The following is a 27,517-nucleotide window of genomic DNA, read 5'->3' on the forward strand; positions in this document are numbered from 1 at the left end:
GCTGTGAGAGAAAGAAAAGAGCTGATAGTGTGACTGAGTCCTTGTGATATTTGGCTTAATTTCCACAATCTGGACCAGGAATCTTCCCACGAACCGCTCGACCGTCTGACACCAAAGGGAGACACACTGAGCGAGGGAGTGCGAAGGAGCAGAAAAGGAGGTCACAAACATTCCAGTCGCAAAGAGTCGGCCAGACTCCTCAGACAATTAAAACGAGATGACCCCTCTGCCCCTGAGCCTCTAAACTCCATTAGCTCTGTCTGCTGGACCAGGGAAGGCTTCACTTCACTCCCTGAATCCCACTCATCCTCCCTAAAATATCACAGCAGGACACTCGGCTCTTCAAGTATGGAAAGACCCAAACACGCCCATGCACAAACATGCATTTAAACAGGCCAGGGAGGCATTACTACATCAAGGTGCCAATCACCGTCTTAAAGGTGGGAAGTGTCCCGGTTTCTCAGGCCGCTTTGTCTGATAAGTGCACTTCAAATATTCTCCGGAGAAACGTGTTCTCCTCATTGGGAACTCATTAAATGAGTCGGCAACTGAAGGAATGAAGTATTAAGCAACTCAAGTTCGGTTTCCCCAGCAAAGGCGTCTGGACTCGGAGAAAGGCAGTCCTGAGGAATGATGAGCTACGGAAACCCAAAATGCTGCTGAGTCAGGTTTCATTGTTCCTGATGTTAAGAAAGACTGTATACCCGTTAACTCGTTCACTGCCAATGACGACTAAAGTCGTCATGTGCATGTTTTTACTGTGTGGGCGTCGGACGAGCCCCCACACCGTGATAACAAACATCTCAGCTCTAAAGCCGATCTTCATACGTGTACGTCACACGTCACATGATCAGGAAGCAGAACATCCATGTGTTAGGAGATCGTTTTGGGCCGCTGCTGTAAAAAAAAGTGAGGCGCGAACCGGAAAAGCTTCTGCCAATCACAATTCAACAACGGATTATGAAAGAACGGATAACGCTCGAAACGCGCGGATTCTTCCTGATGTAAGAGGTGAGTCTACGCTTTATTTGGGTTGTTTTGGTGTCGACATCATCCTAGCGCGCAACGTTCTGTGCCTCTTAAAAAAAACAGTAAAAACGGTGAGAAACGCTGGCAGCGCAGGGCTTTGGCAATCAGGAAACGGCTGGCAGCGAATGAGTTAACACTGAAGCATCCACTGGCTGCGCTTCAAGAATCTAATTTGTTGACATTCCTTCACGATAGTTGACAAATTGTACAGAAACTTTCTGAAAAAGATGGCTTTATTCTTTCCCAGTAACAGCCTTCCAAGAATGCTTTCCCCCAACAGAAAAAGACATGGGCTGAGCTAGCAGAGGCTAAGCTAGCATGGGCTAGGCTAGCACAGCCTATGCAACTATGGGCCAAGCTAGCGCAGGCTAAGCTAGCACAGACTAAGCAAACATGGGCTAAGCTAGCTTGAACGCATGGTTAGGTCACATTTTATACTTGGCAGCTTTACCTTCTGGAATTTGAGAATTTAAGTGTGTTGAAAAATAAAAATACAAGCAGCAGCAGCAGGAAATCTAAATTAATGGACATTTATTGTTCCAAAAACCAAACGTGTAATACTTTTAGAATAGAGTTTCACACCTGCTGGTTACATTTTGGGACGTCTTCCACCATTCAGAGCCCTTCTCTCTCTTTTATTGCTGCCAGCTGACTACGGCCCGCCTGAGTCGGCCTGTTAAACCTTCCACCACCATCTGGAGAAGTCGGCCTATCCCCTCCTCCCTGCCCCGTAACAAACCCTGTCCTCATGCACTTCTCCATCTTTGCAGAAGGAATCCCTTTTGCGTAAAGGTGGGATTCAATCCAGCCACCGAACTGTCGATATCTAAAACTGAACCAGGGGTCACAATGAAGACTTCACTGTCTGGCCTTTGTGGCTTCTGTTAAAGAGACAACGTGTGGTTTTGACCGTTAATCTCTGGATATATGAATGAAAATGTTGTTGAAAGTGAATGAAATGATGCCCAGTTGCAGAAAACTTTGGGCGGATTTGTAACATATGACCATAAAAATCGGGTTTAAAATCCACGGGAGTGAGTCTTTGGGCGACGCCATTTCTGATGCCATGTTTCTTTCTGCCCGTGAGGAAAAAAAACACGTTTACTGATTTGCGGTTACAAAACTTTTTCCATTCATAAACATTTTACACATTTACCTCTTCACTCGTTGCCAGGGATGAAAGGGAGTCTGATGTGCTTCTCATTGTGCTGGAGGTTGCGCTCCCAGGGCTTTTTGACCCTAATGGCCATCCATTGGCGAGGTCTTACTTAAACACAAAAAACTGCTTGCCTACAATGATTTAGGTATGTGCTGCCCCCTATTGCCAGGGAGAACACACAGTTACTTTATGTCATGTAGTGGTTTTGTTTACGCTTTAATGCAGCCTGTCTGTACAAATCTGTACTTCCTGCAGGACCTCTGGGGCTAAACTGCTGAGCATCTTCATCTTCATCTGAGGATTTTGGTTACATGAAAGCAGAAAGGAGAGAAAAACAAGGGAGGGAGAAAGAGGGAGCTGAGCATCTGCTTTCATCCTCAACCCAGCAGGGGAGAGTTTAGGCCCGCCGGCAGCTGCTGCAACACTCATCTGAACATACGACACAAGATCTGAGGTTATTTTCCTCTGTGATGAGGACAAGCTCACTGTTTAGGTCAGGAAAACACACGAGTGATGCGGACACTCCTGAGTATTTTAAGTTGAAAATATTTTGTTTATCAAAGATTTTAAAAGTTTATCTTTATACCAGCGTCACCCCAACCATCCATCTGCGCGTTCTAACTACGTAGCTCCAGCTGCAGCTTTATTCAAACAGATCATGGTCTCTGTTTTAGTTCTGACATCTTTGTAGTCCTCGTAGGCATGAATGAATAATTATTGCTCCATCTGGATGAAGAACGAGGCTCTGTCCTTTACTTCCATTCTCATTTATCTAGCATCGATTAACAGGGTCTGTCTATGGAAGTGCGTGAGCCGTGATTTCCGATTGGATTCACCTGAGAATCGTTCGTGGAGTCGGCAAAACCGGGAGGGAATGGGAGCGCTTGGTCAAGCCGGGATTTATCAGGAGATCCCCGATGTTCTAAACTTGCTTTCTAGAATAAACGTTCTCCCTCTCCTGATAATAACTTTTTACTCTCTTTGACGTTGGATGTGCTACTACTAGTTTATTCGTTTAATTACAGATTCACTAGGATAAATACAATAAAGTTTATCTCTCACCAAATAGAATATTTACTAAGAAATCACAATGTAACCATAGAAACACAACTGTGTGTGTGTGTGTGTGTGTGTGTGTGTGTGTGTGTGTGTAGGTGTGTGTGTGTGTGCGTGCGTGCGTGTGTGTCTGCTCTGTCTTCTCCATCCCCAGTGAGTCGTGGAGGATGGCTGCTTATACTGAGCCAGGATCCTCTGGAGGTTTCTTCCTGTTAAAAGGGTGTTTTCCTCTCCACTGTCGCTGCATGCTTGTTTAGTATGAGGATTGCTGTAAAGACTCTGACACTAGTCAGTGACTCGATGCAACCTGCTGGGTTATTTATGTAGGAAACTTGTTCCTGACTGGCTTAATGAACTGACCTGTACTGGAATGTTTACTGTGTGAAGGTCCTTGAGACGACTTGTGGTGATTTGGCGCTTTATAAATAAACTTGAATTGAAGTGAATACCCCCCCCCCCCTATGAAAACCACCTCACATCCCTGTTGTCCCTCCTCTCATGCAGATAGATTTTATTATGTAACATTAATAACAATAAGAGCATGTGTACTTCCTAAACCAATCAAAGCTTCCCACAAACACAGAGTTTAATGGGTCTAAAGGAATAGAACAGCTTTAATTTCTGCTGGCTCCACTTTCCTCAAGAATAAATAAAAATAAAAACCACATGTGCGTCGCTAACAGCAGTAATCTATCTCTCTGTTATCTGCTCTTCTATTGTTGGATCAGCGGGAGGGAGGCATGCAGTCATGCTGCGATTATCCTCCAGCTAAATCATCTGCATTGTAAAAAACTTTCTACATTTTATGACCGTTTCTGTCCCTCTGGTACGATGCCACAGTAAACACCGGCTCTAGGCTCGATAATTTATGATGTGGACTTAGATGGGGCAAGAGAGCCTCCCTGAAGATCTATTCTAGGTTCGTCACTCAATTCATTCCGGCTGTCATCAGACCTCCCCTCCTACGATGCCTCTCCGAGGGTCTCTCCTCGTACGTGGGCTTTTTGGTTCTGTTTGGATGAAAAATGACGGACTTATCTGTGTTTTTGAAGAAGTTTATGAGAATTATGAAAGATGGAAAAGTTAAAGAAACATTTCACAACCGAATGAACGGAGACAGGAACCCATCTTTGATGATTAAACAGCTTAAAATGGGAATCCTCGAATCAGATTGTGTTTTTAAAGCATTCAGATAAAAGAACTATTTAAAGAAAGAAACAATTTATTTAACTATTTTGTAATTTAAATAAAGATTATTTAGTTTTTGCTGAAAGCAGATTTTAAAGATGACTCATTTATAAATGCAGGATTTAAGGGATGAATATGTCAGAAAAGTCAGATAAGATAAACATTTGAAACTTTATAGAAAATAAGCACCGCCTACTTTTACTTTGAAGTAACGGAAGAGCTTCTGAAAGCGCCGGAAACGAAATTTAGCTCAGAAAAGGCCGAATGGTAACCGCTGAAAACAGGTCAGGTGGATGGTTATTCAGGCCTTATGGGGTTTTCTCCACAGTGATGAGAACATGAAAATAGTCCCAAGTTTGTATTCATGTGTTCATGCTTGAATGAATCCTGAGGGGTTCGTAGGGTTTTATCGTTCTGTAGCGTGGAAGAGAGGGGCGGGGCTCGTGCAGTTGGGCTAACGGGTCAGATTTCATGTGTAATTAACAGCCTAAATCACACACACACACACACACACACACACACACACACACACACACACACACACACACACACACACACACACACACACCTTTTTCTCCAGTCACTGGCGCGCGCACGCACACATGCACACACACACACATCCTGCATGTGCGGGACGTCGATGCGACAGTAGCCGCCGCAGCTCGGCTCAGGAGACGAGCTGTGCTTGTGTGGGTGTGGTTGGGGGGGCAGCAGGGTTCAGAGGTCGAGGAGCTGCATTCAGGGTGGTTCTAGTGAAGAAACTCAACGCTGCCTCTCCTCGGCCCCTTAGCTCCAATCGTAGGTTTTTACCACTCCAGCTGTGTTTATCAGGAGCGTGCAGGGCAGACGACGGTATTCGCCGAGCAGCACAGAAACAGCGAGTGGACTGTGTCAGAGTGTAGGAGCAGGTTAAAGAAGGGGAGCACGTAAGCAGAGGGGGCTGAAGGCGGCACCTTTCGGGATGATGCATCACTAGACACAGGGACCTGGTGCGCAACGTTTCAGCTTTAGTTGAAGTTCATGCTCATGGTGATGGGTCTGGTCTTGAAGCAGCCTAAGAGATCCGCTCACCTTGGACACCTGTCACTGATTCGTTTCATTCTCCTGAAACAAACCTCAACAAACTAGAGGCACATCCTCACCCCCGACCGGTAGTTTGTAGCCAGCCTGTTAGAAGTTGAACACCACGGTTATGAAAAGTCAACCTCCTACGAAGTTGAATTAAAGTATTTCAGAAGTACGACACTCGCAGCAGACTGAGCGTCAGCATCTGACTTACAGTATGAACACATGGTAGCAATGCCAAAAGCCACGAATGGACCCCCACTTCCATCCATCATCTGTGATTAGCCCTGATCTGCGCTGGGATTGGTTAATGAGTCTCATCTGTAACCATTACTGAAGAGGGAGGCAGCTGTGGCCGAAAAAAGGATAAGGAAAACAAAAGAGGTGTAAACCGACACCTGCGGGGCTGAGGTGTCACTGCTCTGCGTCGACAGGACTGCAAGGATCAGGCGACAGTTAGCGCACTCACTCACACACACACACAGTTTAGACCTGAAGGGAAAATGTCTCTAGAGCCAGACGGAGCAGATGGGGATCCACGTAGCTATGGCCGACCAGCAAACCCCGAGGGCTGGAAAGAGGGCGAGCCGTTTTACAAAAGTCCTACTGTTGCATCTTTATTAACTCGTTTAAGAAACTTGGTACATGATTCCTGTGGGTCTCCTTTTCGCCTTGGCAAGCTCCGACGCAGAAATCTGCCCTGCATCATACAGACTACACAACATAATTATACTTTAAACAGTCATCCGTCTGAGAAACTCCAAACCCCTTTACGGAAAATGAGATCAGGGGGATTTGAATTATTCTATCTGCTGATTTTATACTTAAGCATTCTGCTCCCGACGTCTATTTCATATTACAATAATAATACGGGGCTCCATTGAGAGGGACCGGGCAGCCCGAGGTCTGTCTGCCTGCCGGGGACGGACACCCGATACCCGGCTGAGACGATGCCCAGCCAGCCACATGCCTTCAGACGTTGTTAGTGCAGACACGTAGCACGCCCCTCCTGCCACCCGCAATCCATCCACAGCCAATTACAAGCAATTTCCCAGTGCTGGGTGGGGTGACGAGCAGGAGACAGAGAGGGAGGAAAGGCAGTTGTCAGCCTAAAGCAGGGACACATGGTTGTGTTTACAGGTAGGTAGTCGCTTATTCCTTACTCTGGCTGGGTTTCCCAGAATAAGGAAGGTTCCTTGGTGAATGCCGTGGACTTTGATGGTCTGCTGGGTGGGGTGGACCTTCACGTTTGCATTATGTAAAAACGTCCCACAAACAAACGCCTGTTTCCCCTCTGCTTTTAAAGACCCCCCACCTCAGTTCCCCTCTGCACCTCCAGCTTCTGTTTAATTCCTCGGAAAAAAAAAAAAAGAAAAGTTTTCCGAAACAGGAGGTGCCTGATTCACCAGACCTGGAATGCCGTGGCTCCCACAGGAAATCTGGTGCATCTCAAAGAGGGACAGCCGGGACCAGTGAGTGTGCTCACACACAAAAGACGAGGTTTCCCGTGCACAACGGGCCGGTGGGAATAAAAACAAGATGAAGAAACTCACACAGGAGGAAAGCGACGTTCCTGTTCCATAAACAGGAAACCAGCATCACTCATTAACTACATGAGTGGATTATCTTCTGCTGGAGACTTTAAACCAACCTGAGTGACGAGTCCGTGTTTATTCATTAGTATAAATCCTGAATCAGCGTCTAAACAAATAAAGAAGTAAAGTAGCAGAAAGCAGTGAAACTGGAATTTGGGAATCACTTCCAGACAGAGACAAGACTGTTATGGGGGCTTCTCATTATTGTATCTCCTAAAAAGATGGTTCAATACACCATTCTGACATGAGAGAACAAGAGCTTATGAACGGTGTACGGCAGGCCAGACGATGCTCCATATTCCCTTTTGTTCATCTTTAACTAGTTAACCAAAAGTTTGATTTTAGCCACATGAATTTATCTCTATGTGCCACTTTCAGTCCACACACACACACACACACGCACGCACGCACACACACCCACACCCACGCGCTTTACTTGGGGTGATGTTATTTGGAGTGGTGGATGGCGATTAGCATGTTTAAGCCATGTCGGTTAGGGTGAATACCACCTCGATAAATGACCGATGAAACTAAAACTGAGGGACCTGCGGGCAGACTGAAGCCAGGACTGGAGAGAGAGCAGACGGCTAAAACTTCCATTTCCACGAGAAGCTGGGGATTAGAGGTGTGAATCTTCACTTGCCTCCCGATTTGATTCGATTACGATTATTGGGTCAACGATTCAATTCGATTCGACATCCTGATGCATCAAGATTATTTCATATTGATTTGTTTTCATCGATAAATAGAAGATGTCAGATAGCTGCTTTTTATTTTATTTTATTTCTTTATCAAAAACGTAATTGACACAACCTGCCATCCCTCAAAAGCTCTCCATTCACAACAGGTTAGGACAAAACATGTAAGAAGATTTAAAGGGACTTTACGGACTTTTGGATTTTTATGCTCGCGATTGCCCCCTCAGGCCAAAAGCGTAACGGCAGCTTCAATAGTAGGCTCGTGCACGAGGCGCGCATGCTGTACGTGCACACTCCTTAACGAAAATAACAGCTGAGACAGTCCCGTGTGTGTGTGTGGGGGGGGGGGGGGGGGGGGGGGATGGGGGACAGGAGAACGTGCAGCTAATTAACTAAATAATGTGGTTCTGTAGCTTTCTCTTCAGCACAGCGACAAAGGTTTATGATGGGTCAGTCCTCCTGCATGCTCAGATCATTCCCTTCCCTTGCTTGAAAAATTGTTCCAAAATGAAAGTTGAACCCACATCTTTTTTATCTGTGAATTCAATGCTGTTCGGCGAGTCTCAAATAAAAATTTGGGCATCTTACTGTAAAAAAAAATATATCATTAATGTAAAAAAGAAACTCTAATTGAACTATGTTCACACCCAGAATCAAACCCAGGTCTTCTGCACTCCGCTGTCTTACTAGGTGTGCTAATGCGCCAGGGACATCTTTTGTATCTGTAACATTTATATCCTTGATGACAGCTGAAGCAACGACAAACCAAAGAACGGTTCGGAGTGAAAATGGCTATTTTGTTGCTAATTTGCAGGAAATATCTAGAAGAAAGTTCTACAGAAAGTAGCTAAGGGTCCTCAGAAATGTAGCTAGCTTTGTCACTAGGCGTTAGGAACAGCGACAAAGTGGCGCTGCCTCTCTCTCTGCTGCTAAAGCTACAGATAGCAAATGCTACGGGCGATGCCTGAGCGTGAACGCGCATGAAGCAGCCTGCTCGACCCGAGCATCTCTCTTTTTCTGTGATTTTACAGAAAAACAGGCAATCCCAGTAAAAATGCCAGGGCTCATTCTACAGGACCAGGGCATTGCAGGAGAATGTATGAAGAAGACATTTATTATTTCTATACATGTTTTGGCTGTCACACTTCCATAATGTCCCTTTAACAAAGTAAAACAATCCGTTTCCTCGTTCAACACCACGCCTCAGGCTGAGAAAAACACGCTTTGCAAAAACTCACAACATCTAAAAAAAGTACTGAAAACCTACAGGACACATAATGTAATAATAAAATACATAATGGGTTCATATATGAGTGTTTAATGTCTCTGAGCAGCTCTAGAGTCCAATATTTATGCCACAGTTGAAGGGTGTCAGAAATAACACCAAATGAAATGTCTGACTTAGTTTGTTATTTTATTTGAACCCAGTGGTTCATTTCTGAAATGTTGGAGAATGAATCTACAAACCTTTCCACTAACCTGTCCTGTGTGACCCACAGGAGTCAATGAGGATTAGCTCGCTTCTGACACCAGCCCCCAGTGGATGAGGGTGGAACTGCAGTTTATTTCATTTCCGGGTTTGTTTCCATTTTTGACCCGCATTGTGGGGGCTTGGGTTCCGCTTACGCCAACATCATACACAAAAAATGCTGAACACCAACTAGAAATTCAGGCAAATTTTATATTATTAATAAAATTATCTTGTTTATTGGGTCTTTGGTAATTTAAGACCTTTGGAAAATGTATTTAAGGATTATTTGTCATTTTAAGACTTTTTAAGGACCCGCGGATACCCTGAATGAAATGACACATCTACATAACTAGAATGGCAACAGAAGAAGAGCCACTCAGGAAGTGCATTCTTCACACACAACAGACTATTTCTATTGGCCTGCTTTATCTAATGGAAATGCCTGAAAGAAACAACTAAACCCTCCATTTACCATCATGTTTTACTACCTAAAGTACTACAAGTGTGCGTTTGTGTTTTATACTTGGCTGCTCTAGTCATGTACTCATGCACATGTCAGTGCATCAACACAAACTGGTTTATTATTCCAGGGCTCACACTCCTGGAATAAGACCGTGAGCAGGATCCTACGAGGGATCCCAACAAGTGTCACTAGAAGTTAAAAACATCAACTTTCCTTGTAAAACAGCCGCAGAAACACTTCCTAGTAGGGCTGCACAATATATCGTAAATATATCGTTATCGCGATATCAGCATGCACAATATGCATATCGCAAAGAACAGATCAATATCGCAATGAATGATCAGCTCAGATGTTTGTTACACATAATGCATTCAGTCAAACGTGTTTTTTAACAAATCAAATAGAGCTCTTCACCCATTTGGCCAATTGGGTGGGTTCTCATAGGTCAGATGCCCGCCCCCGAAGCAGACGGCACTTCATTTTGATGGTTGGCAAAACACCCGAGTTAGCTTAGGTCTGCTCTTTCCGCTGATTCTGCTTTTCCCGGGATCCACTGATTGTCTTTTCTTGTCCATTTTCTTTTTCCCTTTCCTCATATTTTTGCTTTTCTTATTTTTATGATTTATTTTTTATTTCTTTGTTTTGGATCATTTTTGTTCCTGGGTTAAGTTTGTATTTATCGCAAGTAATATCGTCATTGCAGTATTAATCATTGTTATCGAATATCGCAGGTTTTATGTTTATGTTTATTTATTTAGCAGACGCTTTTATCCAAAGCGACTTACAATTTATAACCTATAGGGCATGTTGTGATCTGTGGGGGAAACCGGAGTACCCGGAGGAAACCCACGCATGCATGGGGAGAACACGCAACTCCACGCAGAAAGGCCACAGCCGAGTTTCGAACCTGCAACCTTCATGCTGCGAGGCAACAGTGCTAGCCACTGCACCACCATGCAACCCATTAGGTTTTCCTAATATCGTGCAGCCCTACTTCCTAGCTTCATTAACAACGGTGCATCCTTTATCTGAATGTTGCCAAAAGCTTCAGACCAGTGAGAAACCGGCCTGGACTGAAAGGTTGGGCTGAACGATGAACCTGCATAATTAATATGTTTTTGATTGGCATCGTTTTCCTTTAAATGTAAACATTTCCTGGGTCAGGATTAACTACTCCCATTGAGGCTACAACGGCATGAACCACCGGCGCCGCTCTACCAGCCCAGACCCCCCCCCACATAACACGTGCACCGCCATCACCTCCTAATAACAACACAACCCGCTGCAAGGGGTTTGCTGTTAGACATGGCAACCCATCGAGCCTTTCATCTCAACAGGCGTGCATGCGTGCTCCAACCTTGACCTCTAACGCAGCAATGAATGCATACACACACACACACACACACGCACGCTCTGACACACTTTCAGGTCTCAGCCGAGGTGACCCAACCATTCGTTTCATCTCACCGCTCTTCTCTCCGCCACTGCTGGCACCATTACCTTAACACAAACACAGTATTTCTGTCATCGTCCGCAGGACGCGGTTTTCCCTTAATATCTCTCTTTCTTCTGCAGCCATTAGGGGAATGGCAATGGGGGCCTGCAGCAATCTGGGACGGGGCTGAGTTGTGGGAAACCAGAGTGCAGTTTGTGGCCTCACAGCATGCAGCCCTCTCCCTCTCCTCCTGCTGGCCCTCTCTTTCTGTATCTCTGAATCTCTCTTGGCAGAGAATCATAGGAGGCTTCATGCAAATCCCACATTACGGCCTTAAATGATCTGGGAAAACATGCCCCAATAAAGCCGTGTGTATATCTCAACGCTGTTCAGCTTTTGAAGCAGAGCGCGGACAGTTTGTGTGGATTTCTCTCTGCGTGTGAGCGACGATGGCCGTGTGTGTTTCCTCTACCTCCACGTAGTCTTTGGCGTGACCCCAGTCCCTCTTGGAGTCCAGGTTGCCGAGGCTGAAGTTCTGCAGCTGGCCCAGGTGTATTTTTGCCACAGAACGACTGATCTTACGAGTCACAAAGTTTGCACCTGAAAAACACAGGCGGAAAAAAGAAAAAGCTTATTATGTCGATTATTGCTTACACGGGTCGTAAATGTTCTGATTATTCCAAAACACACAAACAGAAGTGAGCAGATGTCAGTGCATCACCAGTGTTGTCCAACACCACACTCACACTCTGCTCCAAACCTACAGGACTTCTCCGAGCCAAAGCAAGAAACTCAGAACTTCAACTCTGACTCAAATCAATTCGTTACCAACTCACATTACAGCCGCAAGCCCCTTTTAGAAGCCTGCTCTCTCATTTTCTTCTCTAATTCACTGTTTTGGTGTCAAATCTGGGCTGTAGGCCAACACAAACTTCAGGCCATCTGTCTCTATGCATAAAAAAATAAAAGCAACGGGGAAGTTCCACAGAAAAATCACAACCAAACAGGACCACCGAGGTTCTGCTGGTGCGGCGACCAGTCGTTTATCGCCACACTGACATCTGCCAGATCACCCTGCGGTGCTCCTCGTGCGAGCCGGCACACGTGGCGATGTTATCTGTGGTAACGCAAACGAGCTTCTAATGGCCGTTTCTGTGCGTCGGGAGCGGTTACGGATGCTTCTGGGTGTTTTGGCGGGACGGTGTGGGTCGGTGTTAAGTTCTGCGCTTGTGCCGAAGAGCTTGTGAATAAACGACGCGGTCCTCCAACCCAAACACAACATTATACTGATGGAAATCAACACTAAATATAAAGGTGTCAGGTCTAATAACGTTTCCATCTGGGTTGAGGCGAGCTTGCTGGAGCTTAAGGAGGTCAACTCGTTTGATCTGCTTGTTCAGAAAGCAAAACGGAAGATATGTGGGGACGTGAACATGTGATTTCAGAGCAGTTCTTCAAGTTTGCATCAAAGTTTCGTCTATTTTTACCCCGCGTAACATCTTCGCTGCTCATAAATCTCCCACAGCCTCGTATTAACCTCTGAGGAGCTCCTCCAGGCTCTTTTTTTTTTATTCAGACTGAACGTTGCCTTTAAGCTCCGCGTCTGTGACAACACTATTACTGTTCCCCTGACGTGGAGCAGAGCCTCCATTTAGGCACAGGAAAGTCCCATGTACCCAATCACGTAGATGCACTAAATTTGTAGTAATTATTTCATAGTGAGGCACAGTCCTGGGCAAGCTGAGCAGAAACAGACCAGGGAGGGTTAGACATGCTTATTTAAGAAAATACAGCATGTTGTGTGTTGGGAGCAGGTCACGCGGCCCCCGCGTTAGCGCCCCTTTGTCTCTGCTGAGCTGCAGTTTCATGTAGTTTCCATGCACTTACAAATTCTCCTCCTCAGAGATCTTCTGCTCTCGAGTCTTTCAACCAACGCTTCAGCGGCGTGCTGAGAAATAGCACAACGTCCACGGAGCGTGGATAAGTTGAGCAAGGAAACCCCCTCCGATGTCAGACCTGTCCCGTTTCTGCTTGATCGTCTAATCCAGCCTCGGGCCCATTCTCCTACCTGGCAGGTCACCTGTTCTGGCAGATACCTGCACTCTCGCTAACTGTAGTCAGATGTTAACCAACAATTACTCTTCTGCCACCGACACATACACGGCTGTCAGGGCTGCTCTCATCCGTGTCAGCGAGACAGGCTCTTATTTCATCATGGAGTGTGGGACATCCATCATGCAGCAACACACACACACACACACAACGCTGTCAGGTTACATTACGTCAGGTGAATAATTCGGTACTTTTGGACTTTGCCCTGTCAGACAGAACTTTTCATATTTGAATGGGGTTGACTCCAACAGTAAACCAGCTGTACTCCAGTTGGGTTTTAAATGAATCAAAGGATAAATTCGACCTTTAAAATTAAATGTAGCCTAGTGTTCATAGAACAATGATAGTTCGCCTTAAGGCAGCGGTACTCCCTCCTGGTCCTGGAGAGCCGGTATCCAGCATGTTTCCTTGTTTTTTGAGCCCAACACACCTAATTCAGAGGTTGAATCACCTGTGCAGAGCTCATCAGGCTCTTCAGAGGCCTGTTAATCATCTGCTGATTGAAATCAGGTGTGTTGAAGCAAGGTTAAAACTAAAACGTGCTGGATACCGGCTCTGCAGGACCAGGAGAGAGTACTGCTGCCATAAGGCATTTTAAAGTGACGGTGTGTATTTTCCCTGGCGATAGGAGGCTGCGCATACCTAAATCATTGCAAGCAAGCTCTGTTTTTGTGTTTGAGTAAGACCGTACCAACAGATGGCCGTTAGGGCCAAAAATCGCTGGGAGCATGAACTCCAGCAAAATGAGAAGCACGTCAGACTCCCTTTCATCGCTGGCCACGAGTGAAGAGTGAAATGTGTAAAATGTTTATGAATGGAGAATGTTTTGTAATGGCAAACCAGTAAATGCATTTTGTCCTCACGGGCTCCCGTAGAAGGAAACATGGCATCTAATATGGCGTCGCCCAGAGACTTAGACCCGCTCCCATGTAGTTTAGACCTGATTTTTATGGTTATATGTTGCAAAGCCACCAATAGTTTTCAACAACTGGGCATCATTTCACTCATTTTCAACATGTTGGTGGATATTCTTCTTCCGGCTCTTGGAGGGAGCAGACGCTTTTTTTCCTCCTCTCCTCCATATCTTATCCTCAAGGCCTTTGTCTGTCTCTGGGTGCTGGGTGCACGGCTGCTTCTGCATTTTTATGGAAACTGGAAACTGAAATTCACTCAAATGGATCTCGTCAGTTGGTTTCTCAACGCGATTGATAAAATTTTTTCAACGATGAGAACGGGAGAAGGGGCTCCCGGATGTCCCGCCGGGACAGACCCAGTTGGACACATCATGGACTCCTGGAAACAGTGGAACTTGATTTGTTTATCTCAGCTGTCTGTGGAGGACTCTGAAGATGTGTGGATATTCGTGGTGTTGGTGTCAGGTTTCCTGCTCATTGGCCTTGGAGACTACCTGGCTTACCGGAAAATTAACGAGTTGTCGAGGAATATTGGCCTGATCCCGGAGCTCAGAGATGGTTTGCACCGCGCTGTGAATTCACAGACTCAAATAATTGCCTAGATGAATCGTAAGCTTGGGACTTTGGTGGAGATTCATTCTTTGGCACAAAAGATGGATGCCATCAAGGAGAAAGTGGACGAATCAGCACGGATTGGGATAGATTATTGTCCATTATTGGGATTTTGAGAGGTTGAGGACCAAGGAACTATAAGACAGAGAGGAAATTATCTCTGTCTGGCCCCAAAACAATTTCTAATTGGAATCTGGCATCCTTGAACCAGCAAGGCTCCAACGAAGATTGCCCCCTCAGAAGATATGTGGAATGTGCCGTCGCTATGGCAACTCAACTCTGTCTCCTTTCTCATCCTGGGCGGGACTGCGGGAAGGCCGCTGAAACGTTCCAGGGTCACTGAAACCCTCCAACCCTCAATGCCCAAACCCCCCCCCCCCCCCCACCCCATACACACTGAGGTGACATGCGCTGCTTATCGTGGCTGCAGGAACTGAAGTGGGGATAGTCCCAACCCACCACCCCACCTAGTGGATGCTTATGTTGTGTTGTCTGAAGTCTGTTGCTTATCTGTCTGAGGTGTTTTTTTGCAGCGCAAAGCTGCCCTCCTGGTGGGAGGGTTACTCTGAAGTGCCTTGTTTTCCCTCCACCTGAACCAATCCTCATGTAACCCTCTTATCTCTATTAAGGTAGCGCAACTTGGGTTGCGAACGACCAGTCACCAATTCTTGTCACGTGTCTTGCCCATGAATGTCTGACCTCGGAATTCTGTGTACTGAAACTCTAATTTCCCTCTGGGATTAATAAAGTATCTTTGATTTGATTTGATTTCCAGAGATTAAGGGTAAAAACTACACATTGTCTCTTTAAAGAAAAGACAAGGAAACGTGTTTCCAACTGAAACCTATTTATATTTACGTGATTTAAGACAAGTCCAGAGGAAAACAGAGGGTGTTTCTCAATGCCAAGGAACCTCGCCTTGGTGTCTTGGCCCCGCCCCAGTTGCCTAGGAGATACGTCATCGAGAGCCGCCAAGACGTGTTCCAGTGTTCATGTTCTACCGAGGTGTGTGTTCTCCGTTTGTTAGCCGTTTAGCTAGCTGAGCAAGGATACACGGGAGGTGTCTTGTAGCCTAGCCTTGGTCAAAAATTACCCAGAATACACGGCGGTATTTTCTAAAAGATGGCGGATCAGAAGCCGGCAGCTACTTCAGGGACAATTTTCAAGTTTAAAAGTAAGTCAGCTATTTTAAAATGTTTTTTAGATCCAAAGAAGTTATCTATGGTTGGTTAGTTGTTTAGTAGTTGCAGCTTCGGTGGCTAGCGGGTAGTAACTCACTTATATTTTTAATTTAATAAACATATAAACAATTTAAAAAGTAAAAGGCTCGTTACATATTTATATTGAAACTAATACGTATAAAATTTAACGTTATCTACCGTGTCACGTGACGTTACACGACCGCCGTGGAAGCAGCGGTCACGTGATGCAAGTCTGTTCCATGTAACCGTTTTCTTTGACCAAGGAAGGACAGTGTCCTCGTGAGCAAGGCGCCTTGACATTGAGAAACACCCTTAGACCCGCTCCCATGCAGTTTAGACCTGCTTTTTATGGTTATATGTTGCGAAACCGACAATATTTTTCAACAACTGGGCATCTTTTCACTCATTTAAACATTTTGGTGGATAATTCTGGAGATTAGGGGTAGAAACTACACATTGTCTCTTTAAAGAAAAGACAAGGAGACGTGTTTCCAACTGAAACCCATTCGTATTTATGTGATTTAAGACAAGTCCAGAGGAAAACGGAGTCATCTGGTGATTGTTCTGGGTGGCCCGGTGTGTAGCTGGGACTGTGACTCACTGAGCTACGGCAGTGCAACAAGAGCTGCAGCAAACTAAAAGCTGAGCTCTGATTTGACTCAACGTCCAACGGAAACTTGAGTTTGCAGGTTAAAAGCAGGTTGTCAAAACTCTGTAAAACCCGTTTGGCTCGTAAAAAGGTGTCAGAGGTACATGGTGTAGCACAGTACACCAATCAGTAATAAAGTACATTCGCCCCACACACACACCTGTAGTCTCCCTGTAAAGCTCGCACCTCTGTTTAGAGTGGCTCTGCTCCCCGCCATCTCTAATTGGTGCGGTGTGGACCAGAGCGTGGGGCCAGAGAACGGGTCTGCCTGGCCTTGGACAAAGCCTGCTCTGTTACTGGCCCTGGTGTTAATGTGTTTCCTTTACTGGCAGCGGCACTCCAGGACGGCCAGGAGGAGGGGGTGGAGCTGACGGGAGGTTCTGAGCCCAAAAGGGGCAGCGGTGGCCGTTTAACCTCGCCCGCACCGCAGCCCGGCGGAAAGTCTTATAAAACCATGGGGCCGTGAAAACTGAGCAGACAGCAAAACCCGTGCCAGAAACTGACACTCACTCACTTTCTCTCCCTCGCTCTCGCATAACTGCTCCTCTTTTCCCCCCACCATTCCGTTTTCATTTGTTGGCCAGAGAAGCAGCAGGAAAGGCGCTGAACGCAAGCTCCGTTGGCACAGCTGGGCTCAAGTATGAGGAGGAAGAGGGGGAGGAGGTGATGAGAAATGTAGATGTCTCCCATCCATGTGGGCCGAGACAGCATGGGGACAGGAGCTGTCAGCTGGGGGTGGGGGCAGGAAGGGACTGGATTTGAGGAGATTTTAGCTCCAGAGGCCCGAGTTACCCAACAGGTCCTGTTGTTGGAGCCACGCCGGTAAAGAAAGGTGACTTATGAGGACTTAAACGGTGCGACGGCTCAGAACTTACACGCCCAGACCTCAAAACGTCTGACTCACATTCACTTCTGCTGCTGTCTGTGTATGCACATTTGCTGAAACTAAACCACAGAGTGATTTATTCACATCTTTCCTCTGTAACATTCATTCTGAAGACGTATTGTGTGGTTGTGGCACGGCCCGGTGGCACATTAGCTCAGCGCGCTACACAGACCCAAAGCTTGAATCACCAAACCCATTTATCAAGCTGACCTTTGATGCTGCAGGTAGAACATCTACTTCCTCGCTACACCCAGTTTCCTCTTCCAGCTTCAAACGAGTTCCTCGTCACCTCACCGATCTTTCCGAGGAAACTTTCACGATGTTACAGGGTTCCACTTTTTCTCAGCAGAACGTGGAACGGCTGAGTAACGCGGGCCGCTTTAATGAGCTTAAAAATAGACCGTTTATTTTTGGGTAAAAGCTGGACACGCATTTCTGACATCAGCTCGTCTGAACAGGCCTCATTCTGAACACGAGGACTTAAAAATAGCCAAAACATGATTTCTTATTGCCGCAGCGTTGCCATAGGAACCCTAACACATCTACACACCTGTTTTGGAATGGACCCAGAACTGCAAATCTCGTAATCCCGCCCTGTCTTTGAATAATGGCCGTGGGGCAGTAAATAGCTTGGTGGAGGAGCTCAAGTGAAAAATGTAAAGCCTAATTTCCGCCTACACTCCCTTTTCAGATGTAGGTCCACACTGGACCCGTTTACACCGAACCAGCGCACGTCTTCTTTATCTGTGCTGAGTTATTGGAAAAATACCTGACTAGCAGGAGCGCTGAGTGATTTTACAGGAGGAGTCTTTGGTGGCTTAGTCAGTGTCTGCCGTCATCGTTATTGCAAAAGTCAGACTCTGACTGATGTGTGGAGCCTCATCCGAGGGAGAATACTCGCGTCGGCTCCGGGCTCCATCCGCTCCCTCCAGCAGCGCCGCTGCCCTCCACCATCTGACTCAACTGACGGAGGAAGGCGTGATGCAAGGACATTCAGGACTGAGCCGGTGGGTTGGGAGGTAGAGGACAAGGTCCAGGGACGTCATTAGAAATGAGAGAGTGGGGGAGTGGAAAAGCCTTTTATCTCACATCTATTTAAAGGGACTTTACGGACTTTTGAATTTTTATGCTCGCGATTGCCCCCTCAGGCCAAAAGCATAATGGCAGCTTCAATAGTAGGCTCGTGCACGAGGCGCGCATGCTGTACGTGCACACTCCTTAACGAAAATAACAGCTGAGACAGTCCCGTGTGTGTGTGTGTGTGTGTGTGTGTGTGTGTGGCCCGGAGGACAGAGGACAGGAGAACGCGCAGCTAATTAATTAAATAATGTGGTTCTGTACCTTTCTCTTCAGCACAGCGACAAAGGTTTATGATGGGTCAGTCCTCCTGCATGCTCAGATCATTCCCTTCCCTTGCTTGAAAAATTGTTCCAAAATGAAAGTTGAACCCACATCTTTTTTATCTGTGAATTAAATGCCGTTCGGCGAGTCTCAAATAAAAATTTGGGCATCTTACTGTAAAAAATATACCATTAATGTTAAAAAGAAACTCTACATAAACTATGTTCACATCCAGAATCGAAACCAGGTCTTCTGCATGAGAGTCTGACGTCTTACGAGGTGAGCTAAAGCACCAGTGAAGTTATTAGGATCTGTAACGTTTATATCCTTGATGACAGCTGAAACAACGTCAAACCAAAGGACGGTTCGGAGTGAAAATGGCTATTTTGTTGCTAATTAGCAGGAAATATCTAGAAGAAAGTTGTACAGAAAGTAGCTAAGGGTCCTCAGAAATGTAGCTAGCTTTGTCACTAGGCGTTAGGAACAGCGACAAAGTGGCACTGCCTCTCTCTCTGCTGCTAAAGCTACGGATAGCAAATGCTACGGGCGATGCCTGAGCGTGAACGCGCATGAAGCAGCCTGCTCGACCCGAGCATCTCTCTTTTTCTGTGATTTTACAGAAAAACAGGCAATCCCAGTAAAAATGCCAGGGCTCATTCTACAGGACCAGGGCATTGCAGGAGAATGTATGAAGAAGACATTTATTATTTCTATACATGTTTTGGCTGTCACACTTCCATAATGCCCCTTTAATTAACAGGACTCGCATTGTTCCCATTAATGATTCATTGTGATTCTGGGAGTAAAACTTCCACATTAAAGATCCATTATCACTGTATCATGGACCAAAATATAAACAGAGTTTGGAGTTGTAACCAAGCACCAGCTGATTTTTGGTGCTTTTCAGTTTGTGAGCCATGAGAAACCAGTTACAGCTGGTGGAGGTGCTGGCACACCGCTAAAGGGTCAATTAATGACCACAATTCTGGTTTTCTACCCAGAGCAGTTTTAAAAGTTGGGGTTGAATGTGTCGTTGTAACTGTTTTAAAAGGGGAATCGTTTTCTGAAGATAATTTCAGGAACTCCGAGTATTTCACGACTCACGATGGGGTTTGAGGGCCGAACGGAAAGCTCCTCGTGCTCAGTTTTTCTCCAGCTGATGGAGCTGGCATGGGCTGAGAAATGCACTTTCAACTTGTGCAATCACACAACTCAAAGTGAGCCCTCAGTCATCGACACTTGGTTACCGTGGCGACTTGGGACAACAAACACTGAGAATCCTCAGATCTGAAAAACAGGTAGGGAAGGACGTTAGCGTCTGTGTAACAGAAGGAGACGACTCTGTCATCAGCCTTCTGAATCCTCCTCAGCTGGACAAAGTTCGGCTGATGTTTAGGCTCCAAACCCAAAAGTACCATCTCAGCAATGGGTTCCACCTTAAAGGACACTGACAAATCCCCGTGAAATCCACTGACCGAGCCGTTCCCATCGAAAGATTCCTTTGAAAATAACCTTTTCAATACATGGAAAACATATCACCTTTCCCATCTCTGGTGAGATCTGACCCTTTGGACTCAATCTCAACAAAAGCAGAAAGATGAAACCCAAGCTGGTGGAGGCTGAGCGTGAAGGGGCAGCATCGTGTTTTTCTGCTAACCGTTCTCCTCTCCTGGTACATCCTCCCCTGTGGACCTTCTCTAACGGACCAGAGGATGAACTACAACTGGAACCAGTCAGTAGCGCCACTTCTGCACGCACACACGCACGCACGCACGCACACACACACACACACACACACACACACACACACACACACACAAACACACACACACACACACACACGCACACACACACACACACACACAAACACACACACACACACACGCACGCACGCACGCACCAGCTGATTCCCAGCAGCCCTAGACCAACAAGCTGCTAATGACTAAATTAAATCAGGATTTTCTTCGTTATGATAAAACCTGAATGCCTGCAGACTTTCAGTTGTTTTGTGTTTGTTGAACGAAAAGATCAAATAAACTTATTAACTGAATATTTGCAGTTTCACTGCAGATCCGTCTTCACCATCTCATGTGTCAAAACAGCATGGAGTCCATTTAGCACCGCTGCTATGGCTAATCCCTCTCGTCAGCCTCACTGGGAGAAATGTTTGTTATGGCTAACAGCTAAGCTAACCAGAAATAAAGCAATTGGCGAAGTGAAGCGGTCAGCAGAAACAGGCTTGTGTTTGCTTTGCTTCACGCTGAACTCGCCACCGCTCAGACTTTATTTGTGGAGAACAACGAAAATCTGCGGTTTATTGGTGGAGCGTTCACGGGTTTACAGCAGCGGTGAGAGAAACCAGAGATTAGCTCTGAGTCACTCTGAAGGGAGCTCGTCCCTGGGTCACGTCAGCTCACGTTGGTTTTGTTAAAATGACAGCATGTTTCTCAATCCCAGACACTTGGGAGCATCCTCAGACGATGACATCACAGCGTAGGAGGGGGTGTTCAGGCAAGCGGCGCAGACATAAGGAACATTATCGGTGCATAATTAAGACATTGGAATAGTTTATAACGATGGGCGTGGCAGGCAACAGGTAATGGTGTTGTGTTATAACACGCTGATGAGAGGCGTTCCGGGTGTGGCTGCAGCATGGTGATAAATCTGTTCATCCATTCATTTATCCAACTAGTATGAGACAGAGGTTTTAATTCCATCCACTGAATGTTTTTATTCTACCCGATGAGCTGGCTGTGATTTAGCTCATGCTTTTGTAAACCAGACTGAAGACACGCTCGATGAGCTTCATGCACGGTCCTAAAAACACCAAACTGAAATAAACCGAAATAAATATCAACAGATAAAAAATTAGGGGCCATAAATGAAATACCATGCAGACTCTGCAATAATACAAACATGGGGGGACCCAGACCTGACTCCACACACAAACAACATCAAAGGTAGTGTGAGAGGGAAACCGGTCGAAGACGCACACGAGCAGCCAAACAGGAAGCAGAAAACCCAACAAAGAAATCAGCCGTAACAGACCACGGCACTCTGGACTGGGTCGGAACCATCGACATATATACTGGACAATTCGTGTCCATAGGATCCAATTATATGTTTTTGTACCAAAATGGGAGGTGGCCACCACCGCCATTTTGACCGTGTCGCAGGTTCCGTCAAGCCCAGACAATTCCAAAAAAGGGAAAAGAGGTGGAGCTGAGGGTGGGGCTGTAAGGCTGGGATCAAGTGACGACACCCGTCGAACTGAAGCGATGTAGCTACAAGCTAACCCAAAGCTAACGCGTAGGTGGGAGCTAAGCTAACAGAGGTAGCTACCTAGCTACAACCGGAGTTAACTGTGTACAACACCGGAGCTTCTGAGTCAGAAATACGCGGAGCTGCCGCTGAGAGGAGGGGACCGTACCGATAGTCGGAGCCCAGCTCCACCAACATGTTATATATCAACCCATTTTCTAAAGTGCAGCATTATGTTAAATGCACTGGGTTTTACCCTATTACATTTAAATTTCATGGTTAAACAGTACATGTTAAAATCTAAGCTCAGCTCGGCAGTGACCTAAAATACATAAATATAATTTAGGAGTTAAGTGCTCGCCCCGTAATCGGAAGGTTGCAGGTTCGAGCCCCGCTCAGTCTGTTGCTGTCCTTGGGCAAGACACTTAACCCACGTTGCCTGCTGGTGGTGGTCGGAGGGACCGGTGGCGCCAGTGCTCGGCAGCCTCGCTTCTGTCAGTGCGCCCCAGGGCAGCTGTGGCTACATCGTAGCTCATCACCATCAGTGTGTGAATGTGTGTGTGAATGGGTGAATGACTGATTGTGTTGTAAAGCGCCTCGGGGGGTTCCAGGACTCTAGAAGGCGCTATATCAAATACAGGCTATTTATATAATTTTACTTACCGAAAAAAATGAAGAGGAGACTCCTTGGACGCTCTATTAGTGCAATTGATGCCACAGCAAGTCATTTTGTCCAACAATTGCACAAAAAATATCCAAAAAGAACACAAACGCTACAACTAATGGTCTAAGTTGAGAGACTGAAAATGGCGGAACAGTTTCCAGGCCAGGCCGAGGCTCTACTGAGGCCTTTCCACGGAGCTAGCTCTGTGGTCACGTGGGTCTGATGCTCATTAATTATACAGAATTTTAGGCTTTTGATACACTTAAACAGAAGAGTGAGAAAAAAATTCACCCCCTCAGAGTTGTCATGAGTGTAAACTAGATCATTTAAACCAAAAACATGTTTTGGTACCAGGCTGTAAACATGTTTATTTCTGCTGTGAAATTGGTATTTTTAACATGGGAGTCAATGAGGATTTGCTCGCTTCTGACACCAGCCCCTAGTGGATGAGGGTGGAACTGCAATTATTGTCACTTCCTGTTTTGCTTCATTTCCAGACCCGAATTATGGGGGCTTGGTCGGAACACGGATCATAAACACAGAACAACAAAAGATGGATCAAGGAAGCAACAGAGATCAGGAGGCGGCCGTGGGCACAGGACCATGGGCAGAGCCCATGGAGTATTTATACTGGATCACACGTGGGACTGTATCATCTGCAAGGAAGTGGCATCACTTCCTTTTATCCGCAGGCAGCAGGGAACGGTGTGGCTCTCTGCTGCCCAAAGGATAAAAGGAAGTGACGTCACCATCACCGGCGATCTGAGGGTGGCTGGAGCTACTAGCTGAAACATGTCTGGTAGACAAATAACTTTTACTAAACTGTGTAAGAAAAGGGCTAAAAATGGATTACAGACAAAAACACAGTATGAACGCATAAACGAGAAGTAATGGATTCATTGTGATGAACTGGAGGTAGTCCCGAGAGTAGCTGAAGATAAAACATGTGACCCCAGCTTTCCACTGGATGAGGCGTTCAGCGTGGGCTCCCGTCCCACCGAGAGCGTTTCAGATGTGAAACGGGAGCAAAAGCGTTCCGCAAAGCTGGTCCCAGAAGGTCACAAAATTACCGGAGAGTTACCCACGTGTGATTTCAGCAGTTCACTCGATAACAAGCAAGGAGACCGGCGGCAGCATTCATCCAAAAAGGTCCGTGGTTTTATTTACCTCGGCAACAGAGGTTTCACGAGTGATGACAAACTTTTTCATCACTTAAGCAACTGGAAATCTGCATGTGACTGTTATTTTGAAAGTTGTGGGATGTTTTACGCTGCTTTTGTGTGTGACTTCCTGTCTGGCCTGATCTGAACTGCCGAGCTTGACGTGTTCTGGAGGCATAGCGCGTAAAAAACAAGACTCAATGCGTCCCCATGCGTCTGGGACACCACGGTGGAAATGTACTCATCCACTATAACCGCGGCTAACTGCTGCGTGCTAACTGCTGCGTGCCAACTGCTGCGTGCCAACTGCTGCGTGCCAACTGCTGCGTGCTAAATGCTGCGTGCTAAATGCTGCGTGCTAACTGCTGCGTGTTAACTGCTGCGTGTTAACTGCTGCGTGCTAAATGTTGCGTGCTAACTGCTGCGTGCTAACTGCTGCGTGCTAAATGTTGCGTGCCAACTGCTGCGTGCCAACTGCTGCGTGCTAAATGCTGCGTGCTAACTGCTGCGTGCCGACTGCTGCGTGCCGACTGCTGCGTGCCGACTGCTGCGTGCCGACTGCTGCGTGCCGACTGCTGCGTGCCGACTGCTGCGTGCCGACTGCTGCGTGCCGACTGCTGCTTGCCGACTGCTGCGTGCCGACTGCTGCGTGCCGACTGCTGCGTGCCGACTGCTGCGTGCCGACTGCTGCGTGCCAACTGCTGCGTGCAAACTGCTGCGTGCCAAGTGCTGCGTGCCAACTGCTGCGTGCCAACTGCTGCGTGCTAACTGCTGCGTGCCAACTGCTGCGTGCCAACTGCTGCTTGCCAACTGCTGCGTGCAAACTGCTGCGTGCAAACTGCTGCGTGCCAACTGCTGCGTGCTAACTGCTGCGTGCCAACTGCTGCGTGCCAACTGCTGCGTGCCAACTGCTGAGTGCCGACTGCTGCTTGCCAACTGCTGCGTGCCAACTGCTGCGTGCCGACTGCTGCGTACCGACTGCTGCGTGCCGACTGCTGCGTGCTGACTGCTGCGTGCTGACTGCTGCGTGCTGACTGCTGCGTGCTGACTGCTGTGTGCTGACTGCTGCGTGCTGACTGCTGTGTGCTGACTGCTGTGTGCCAACTGCTGCGTTCCAACTGCTGTGTGCTGACTGCTGCGTGCAAAATGTTGCATGCCAACTGCGGCGTGCTAACTGCTGCGTGCTAACTGCTGCATGCCAACTGCTGCGTGCTAACTGCTGCATGCCAACTGCTGCGTGCTAACTGCTGCATGCTAACTGCTGCATGCCAACTGCTGCGTGCTAACTGCTGCATGCCAACTGCTGCGTGCTAACTGCTGCATGCCAACTGCTGCGTGCTAACTGCTGCATGCCAACTGCTGCATGCCAACTGCTGCGTGCTAACTGCTGCATGCCGACTGCTGTGTGCTGACTGCTGCGGGCAAAATGCTGCATGCCAATGGCTGCGTGCTAACTGCAGTGTGCTAACTGCTGCATGCCAACTGCTGCGTGCTAACTGCTGCATGCCAATGGCTGCGTGCTAACACAGTGTGCTAACTGCTGCATGCTAACTGCTGCGTGCTAACTGCTGCATGCCAACTGCTGCGTGCTAACTGCTGTGTGCCAACTGCTGCATACTAAATGCTGCGTGCTAACTGCTGCGTGCTAACTGCTGCGTGCCAACTGCTGCGTGCTAACTGCTGCGTGCCAACTGCTGCATGCCAACTGCTGCGTGCCAACTGCTGCATGCCAACTGCTGCGTGCTAACTGCTGCGTGCTAACTGCTGCGTGCCAACGGCTGCGTGCCAACGGCTGTGTGCTAACTGCTGCATACTAAATGCTGCGTGCTAACTGCTGTGTGCCAACTGCTGCATGCCAACTGCTGCATGCTAAATGCTGCGTGCTAACTGCTGCGTGCTAACTGCTGCATGCTAAATGCTGCGTGCTAACTGCTGCGTGCTAACTGCTGCGTGCTAAATGCTGCGTGCTAACTGCTGCGTGCTAACTGCTGCGTGCTAACTGCTGCGTGCCAACGGCTGTGTGCTAACTGCTGCGTGCTAAATGCAGCATGTCAACTGCTGCGTGCTAACTGCTGCGTGCTACGCTTCACAGGAGTTAAGTTACGCCAACATGCCGAGGGTTTGCTGTCTTTACTCTTCAGCTCCACTGATACTTGTGGTACCTCTGTACCTTTGCAACCTGCACACGCAGTCGCTCAATCTCTCATTTGTGCAACTGTGAGGCAAAGAAAAAAATCCTGGAGTTTGTACAAAACATCATCCAACAAAGAAAAGCACGCCTCTGCAGCTTTCTGTGAGCGGTGTGAATGACCGGCAGCCCACGTTGGAATCTGGAGCTCTGGGTAAGCCCTGGCCAACGAAAGCGCCACATCTGGTCACAACACAGCTAAGCGTTCCTGGGTTGGGGTTGGTTTCTATCAGCCTCTCGCTCTGATTTTACACCATCGTTTATCTACCAGCCCTTTTACAGGCCGCTCGTCTCTTCCCAGTTCGACTCAGTCAATACGAGGAGCAGCCATCTTTGCTGAACTGGCAGTAACCTACACCGGTTCCCACACCTATCTATCTGTGGTAACCCATTTACTGGCTGACCCCTGACCAGGGCCGGGGTCGTGGCCGGTGCCTTCATTAGGGGATAAATCATAAACACCTGAGCGGCTGACCTGGGCGCAGCGCTGGGCCTCCAGTCATGTGCTATTAATTTAGAGTGGCAGTGGCGTGTAAATCGGGTTAAACCAACGCCTGCGACCCTCAGGGCTCAGGGCGCATATTAAAAATGTGACCACAGCCGACTCACTATGTGTCGGAGCGGGCGTAAGAGTGTGTGTGAGTGTGTGAGAAGTGCTTATTGGAAACCTGGCTCCACCGGTGAATAATTACAACTTTTTATAGAGCGTGTAATTGAATACTTTTACACAATCCGACAACAGTTTAGCGTGTTTTACTGCCTTATTGTAAGTTTGACTGGAGAGCAGTGATGTCACTCCCTCACGTGATCACATAAAGATAAAATTCATCTGGTTTTTCTCATCATCAGTGAAGATTTCATGTTTGAACTCCTTGAGGAGAGACCTGTGCTCCCTGTGACCCTGTCTAAATACAAAGGAACACAGAATCGTTGCTGGACCTTTTAAAAGTTTCTGAAGACTCGTGAATACTACCGACCTCTCCTCGGGCTCTCGTGGTTGAAAAGGATCCCGTTGACAGCGAACATGTTGTAGGCTTCACGGAAGTTCACCACAATCCAGTAGGCGTAAAGCTTTGCCGCTCCTGTGAGGAACATCAGACAGGAAGTAAATAAACAAAAGAATAAAACCAGCTTCCCATAACCTCAAGAGAAAGGGCGTCCAGGGTGCAGCTTCGTTAAGGCCCTCGGAGCAACATTTAGACGTATCAAAGGAACTGAATCTTTTCTTTTGACATAAAACTAAATGATGAGACTGTTAATGTTTTGCATCTTTGCAGACAGTCATTCTACATAGATCACAACAATATTACATTTTTCATTTATTGTTGAGAAGATGGATCAAGGAAGCTGCTGCTTTTGATTTAGCTCT

The 27,517-nt window shown here is 47.0% G+C and overlaps 1 protein-coding gene across 1 annotated transcript in view; it reads right to left on the minus strand.

Moving 5' to 3' along the window:
• Positions 1-27,517, minus strand: part of gmds (GDP-mannose 4,6-dehydratase) — a 243,894-nt gene that overhangs the window by 134,223 nt on the left and 82,154 nt on the right. The window contains exons 6-7 of the mRNA XM_070554348.1: positions 27,126-27,230; positions 11,632-11,759 (exon numbers count right to left, since the gene is read on the minus strand). Coding sequence (XP_070410449.1) covers positions 11,632-11,759; positions 27,126-27,230 — 233 coding nt within the window. The remainder of the gene's footprint in view (positions 1-11,631; positions 11,760-27,125; positions 27,231-27,517) is intronic.

The sequence above is a fragment of the Nothobranchius furzeri genome, chromosome 8, assembly GCF_043380555.1.
Source record: "Nothobranchius furzeri strain GRZ-AD chromosome 8, NfurGRZ-RIMD1, whole genome shotgun sequence".
In the NCBI taxonomy this organism is placed as follows: Eukaryota; Metazoa; Chordata; class Actinopteri; order Cyprinodontiformes; family Nothobranchiidae; genus Nothobranchius; species Nothobranchius furzeri.